This window comes from Lepidochelys kempii, chromosome 2, assembly GCF_965140285.1.
Source record: "Lepidochelys kempii isolate rLepKem1 chromosome 2, rLepKem1.hap1, whole genome shotgun sequence".
Classification (NCBI taxonomy): domain Eukaryota; kingdom Metazoa; phylum Chordata; order Testudines; family Cheloniidae; genus Lepidochelys; species Lepidochelys kempii.
The window spans coordinates 37,201,517-37,207,582 of NC_136381.1; the positions used below are offsets into that span (position 1 = coordinate 37,201,517).

Genomic DNA, 6,066 nt, shown 5'->3' on the forward strand with positions numbered 1-6,066 from the left:
TGTAGCAAAGTCCCTCCAGAGGTAAGAAGCAGGATTGAAGACAAGGTGGAGGAGCTGCAGTAGCTTTTTATAGTCTCTTGCCATGTGGTCTCTGCTTTCTTTGTACCAAAGACAAGCTGTCCATCACATGGCATGGAAAAACCTCAGAGTTCTGGTCATAGTCATGTCCCTGCATACCTTGCTGAGTTACAAGGTGTATCTGCCTTCTTTCAATGTGTCGGTTGTATAGCTGATGGTCCTTAATAGACCATCAAGCAGGCTAGGCAGAGCTGACACCAACTTGTTTGGGGTGTCACCCAGAAGCATAGCATAAGTTTGAAATACAGACAGTATAGAGCCAATATTCATAACTTCAACTCTAAAGTCACAAGATGGAGACCAAGTTCTACCACTGCACCAAATTTTCATCATTAATTGATGTGAACACCTATCTACATGTTATGCAATCGTGCTGGAGGAGATACCAGCATCATGTGCAACAGACTACATTACCCATATACCCTTTATTCTGTGGCCTACCTGCCTTTCTCAGGCTGTCCTCCAAGGTGCTAGTTAACATTGTTTCTCCACAAGCAGAACAGGGTTCTTGTATACATGTGCTAAGATGACTTGCTCATCAGAGCACTGTTCCTGGAAAATGCCCACACAAAAGGGATACCATACAGTTCATATTCTTTCCTGGAACAACCTAGTTTGTCAGTATCACAAACATCTAAATGAGATCATATTGGCACTGTTACTATCAACCTCCACTCCAAGCCAGTGGTCAGGAGGCACAGTGTCCTCTGTTCTCCAGTCACATCTGTCAGGGCTCTGTTGTCTTGGATAAGAACAGGGGTCTCTAGGAACAACATACTGTTGTAAGACTCCACATGGTTTTTCTCCATACATTTCTTGGGCATGTAGGACTGTCTTTTTTGTGCCATTGCCAGGGGTACTTGGAAGAGAGGGTATGTTGCAATGAGAGGATTGGTGGAGATAATCTATAGCAGCTTCAAAAGCAGGAAACCTCATTCAGGGAACAAATTGCATCCAAAGTTAATGCAAGAACAGACTTCTAACACAGTATCAAGGGGATCAAAATAATTAGGCCTTAAGAGCAGTCCTGATCAGCCAAGATGTAGCAGTGATCCCTTACAACACTTCAGCAATAGCTTTAAACAAGGACAGAGGTACCAGGCCCTCAACCTGGATGAGCATCTAATCTTCGCTGTTCCTGGCTGCATATTTTGAAAAGAGCAAAAAAAAATCTTCTGTATATTCAAGCACTACATATAGAATAAATAAATATAGGAGGTGGTTAAAGTAAAGGAAAAATCCAGAAGAGCAGAGTCTACAGCCTAAGGTCTTTGAGTGCAGAGTCAGCCCTGAGTCACCTGTGTGTCAATGGACATATCTGTAGCCAGAACCCAGCAAAGATGAGTCTCTTTTCTGATGAAGAAATTAATAGGCTGCAGGCATGATTATGCACCTTTCTTCCAGGGCCAAAAGCCTGACTTTCTTTTTCTGATCACAGTATTCTCCAGGATCTCCAGGACAAACGAACAAGGCAGAAGTGAGCCATGATGGCCTCCATGCTGTCAAGGGAAATTCTAGGTCTCATGTAGAATTCAGGTGTCCACCACCACTCAGCTATGTCTCCTCTACAAAAAGAATCTGCTCCCAAGGACAAAATTTTGTACCCAAGTCCAGAAAATCAAATCTTAACTACATTATGTGAGAGGTATAATTAAAATAGGATAGTCAGATGTGTTAACACTTCTTTAGCCTTGAAAAAGTATTTTTACAAACAGGACATCTTCAAGGGCTTGGTCTGTGTGTGTCATGTTACATTATTGGCCTGCATGGAACAGGCAAAGCATGCCCCCCACCAAAAAAGCTGGTGCTCATTCATTCAGAGCCACTCATCTCATTCTTCCTGTTTTCCCTTCACGGAAATGCACTGCTTTTAGACACCCTGTTGTAATGGCTCTGTGGACTTTCCCTGTGAAAAAGAATAGGGAAACCTACCATATCTTTTCTCAAAAATTTTCTTTCTTCCAGTCATAAAAGTCCACAGATCCAACTCAGTACAAGGATTGTGGTCTGAGGAAGGCTTAAACCATCACACTAGCCTCCATTTTCTTTGGGGACACAATATATATTTCTTTGGGGTGAAATTTGAAGTTAGGGACATAATAATATAATTGGAGTGGAATTTCAAGTTACTCTGCAGCGGAAAATGTTTATGAATCTTGTCTGTTAACCTGTGAATTAACCTTTAAAGGACTTTGCACTACAAAACAGCTTCGGAAGTATTCCGAACTGGCTAGGTCTTTAGGGGTATGGCCTCTCCCAGACTGCCTGATTGACAAGTCTTTTCTGCCCCAAGAAGCTGCAAGCAGGCGTGAGACCCATTGTAATGGATCTGTGGACTTTTTTCCTAGAAGAAAGGAATTTTTCAGATGACTTAATATCAATGTTCTTTTTCTAATGCGTCTATAAAACTTCCTTTTGCCTTAAACTAAAGCCTGACTTGACTGGATTGTTTTTGTAGAAATACAAGGAAGATGAGCCTCTGTTTGCCAGCAGCCTTTGGGGTCCATCCTGTGATGAGCTTGATCAAATTGTGGAAAACTGTCTTCTTCCTGAGTTGAGTGTCGGAGACTGGCTGATCTTTGATAATATGGGTTCTGGTACCTTGGGTCAACAGTCTGCCTTTAATGATTTTCAGAGACCACCAATTTACTACATGATGTCTTTCAATGACTGGTAAGATGATGTTTTCAATATTTGCTGTGGTAGTTGCACTCAGCCTTTTTCCCCCCTGAAAACATTTAGTCATAATCTTACAGTTGGATGCATGGTGATTGATATAGGAAGATTTATTTTTTAAAAAAAATCAACTTAGACAATTAGTTCATGTTTCTTTTTTAAAATACTACCACACTGTTTCACCTTTCAAACAGGACTACATTAACATGAACTAGGTATTCTCACCAATAGTGTCCATGCAGGACAGTTAGAGCACAATGGTTTGGAGTGCTCTGCAATTCACAATCCCATAGTCTACCCTGTGGTGTGGTGTAGACAAGTCTTTCATTTAAGACAATGGTAGAATGCATACAATTGTAGGTATTGCTTTGCTGGCTGATGAGTCTCTGTGCAGCTGTCCAATGTGTTAAAAGGAAGTGTTGTGATAAGCACAGCCTATATAACATATATTCACCAGTAAATACCGTAATGCACGTATTACTAAGGTGGAAAAGGTTAACTTAATCTTTAAGTCTGCCAAATCATTTTTTTGTTTAGACTGAATACTGAACTTAATGCTGGTTTCCAATGTTAAGCCGCCATGAGAACTTTAAAACTCTCAGGTCTATGCTTCCTGAACATACCTCTGTTATACTTTCTGCTGTAGGTATGAGATGCAAGATGCTGGAATTACTTCAGACACATTGATGAAGAACTTCTTCTTTGTGCCTTCTTGCATTCAGCTGAGCCCAGAAGACAGCTTTTCCACTGCAGCTTAAACAGGCAGTAACGCTTCATGTAGACTTGCAGTTGCAAGCCTGTAGTTTGTCTGGTCAACATTCCACTGTGGAATTAAAATGGAACAATCTTGAATTCAACTCATTCTCTTCAAAACTTGAAAATTAGTAATAGCTAATTGGGACCAGGCAAAACCAGCTACAACTACAATTCACTGGGGTGGGAGGGTTAGATAATAGTGTGCAGATTTAAACTTGCCAGTTTGTTCAACCCCTGAGCGTTTAAATAAAATATGCAACAAAATGGATGACTTAGTCGAGATGGAAACCCATCACTTGGGTTCTCAGTTAAACAGTTTACATACAAGTACACAGTTTTTATACTAAGGATTCCTGTTAGAAAGTCTTGTAAAGTTATTGTCTTTCACCCAGATATATCAAATGTCAGTGGGAGACTAGTGTGACTTCATTAGAGATGTTCAGTGTATTTAGTGTGTAAATTTGTGCTTTGAACTGTAGTTCAATAAATGTAAAATTGCATCATAGTATTTGTTGTATTTGACCCTTGACGTAACCCATGTATGATTGCAATAAAACTTTGTGTAGATTTTTTTTTTCAGGCTCTCTTTGTGAGAGGGACTAGATAGCAGTGAAATGGATATGTAGATGATTGTTTTGAAAAGATTTTTTTTTTCTTCCAGCCTATTATTTCAGGTTTAGGTTGGCAGAACATTAAATGATGAATAATTAATTTAAGTAAATTAAGTTTGGTGAGCTCGTGTGAGGGGAAGTTCAGATGATAAGTTCCTGGCAAGCTGAAATGCAGTTTGTGGTGTTGCTTCAACATAAACTAAATTATATTAACATTTCTAACACCAAAAATATCAAACATTCAAGGCAACAGTAGTGAATAGCAGTACCTAGGAGAGAGGTAGCTGTAGCTAGAATGCATGTAGTACCCATGTAGAAATATGAATTACAGCTGTACTGAATGTTAAATAGAAATGTCAGTTCCCTTTTTTGAACTAGCTTTATAGAAAACCTTCAACTAGTCCTGTACAGCATTGTCTTTGTAATAGAAGGGCTACATGTCTTCAGAAACCTTGATGCTCTTTTGCACTGTACTTTGTGTATTTAAATAACAGCAAAGCACACCAACTATATATGCCAACTAATCTTAATAACTGAAGCTGTTCAGTGGAATTACTTGTTCTGTTATTAAAGTCTCTTGATTCTTTTCTCCAGTCCTCCACTTGCTTTTTCATTTTAACTTATTTTTCTTGCTAACCTGAAACTGTTAGGAGTCAGGATTTTTAAATACTCATGGCTATTGTGCTAAATCCTGGATCTCTGAATCAAAAGCATTAATTAGAAAATGGAGATGATTTTTTAGCTCCTTACCTGGGGGTGTGAAATTTCCACCTTACATGTACAAATGCATTTGTACATTAGTGCCAACTGGCAGGAAACCCAAGTTTGCAGTTCAGAAAGGCTAAGAATACATAATATTGTATATCTTTAAAGGTGGAAAGAAGGTGAGTTTATCATGGAATGATCCTTTCACCTTGGACTTCCAGCACCAAGGGCTTGCCTACACACAGTTTTATACCTGTATCTACAATCACAATAGGGAATTGTACCATGTTGTTTCTCAATTGATAGAATGGTGCAGGCCAGTCCTAAGGGAAGCACTAAGGCCCAAAACCTCAGAAGTATTTAGGTATCTAAGTACCATTGAAATCAGTGGCTGTTAAGTGCTTAAATACCTTTGCACCTCTGGGCTTAACTGTCTTGTGCTTTTTGAGTTAATGAATTGTTCCTGTCTGTTGAAGGGACAGGTTGAAGATGGTCATGTTTTATAATAATTATTTATGGGGGTTAATACTTTGGGAGTTAGTTTCGTCTGGAAAATCTAGCCATCAGCCCAAATTTCTCTAGGTTTGAAAGAGTCCATGTACTCTAGTCCTCCAGTGGCAGGTTTGGTTGAAATCCTAAACAAATACAAAACATCACCTAGGGTTATCTGAGATCATGTTGCAGGATTCTGCTGTGGAGCTTTAAAGAGAATTGTTTTATGTTAAACTTACAGCTCAGTTGCAAATAATTCCATTGTAAATAATATGGTGGTCAGTTCAGACATACCTATTGTATATGAAGACAGTTTGCCATAAAAAAGTTTGAACCCAGTATGTATTTCAATTTGATGCTAAAAATTGTTACCATCATTTGTTTACAATATTGTAATCTCAGTTCAGAAGTTAAAATATAAACCTGAATGATTTCTATATAGTAATTGAACTGTAATGTAGCTTTGTCATGCTGAATACACATCTACAATTTCTCGCTCAGAAAACTACTCTTGTGGACCTTGGTATGAATACAGTGGGGATTTTAAACCATTAATTTCCATGATGTTAATATCTAAGTGCTGTTTCCAGTACACTGGAATAATCATGTATATCCCAAACAGGCTCAGTGTTACACCATACCTATGTTCACAAAACTATTAATACTTCTTCTGAAGTACTACATCAATACATTTGACAATTTGTATATATGTTTTGGCATTTCCCAAGCGTTCATCACCACCCTTTAA

General features: G+C 38.7%; 1 protein-coding gene across 6 annotated transcripts in view; it reads left to right on the forward strand.

Moving 5' to 3' along the window:
- The window catches only part of AZIN1 (antizyme inhibitor 1), a 60,290-nt gene extending 54,527 nt beyond the window's left edge, over window positions 1-5,763 (forward strand). For all 6 annotated transcript variants that reach the window (XM_073330405.2, XM_073330406.2, XM_073330407.1 and 3 more), the window contains 2 exons: window positions 2,537-2,751; window positions 3,401-5,763. In XM_073330405.2, coding sequence (XP_073186506.1) covers window positions 2,537-2,751; window positions 3,401-3,512 — 327 coding nt within the window. In that variant the 3' untranslated portion in view covers window positions 3,513-5,763. The remainder of the gene's footprint in view (window positions 1-2,536; window positions 2,752-3,400) is intronic.
- The last annotated feature ends 303 nt before the right edge of the window (window positions 5,764-6,066 follow it).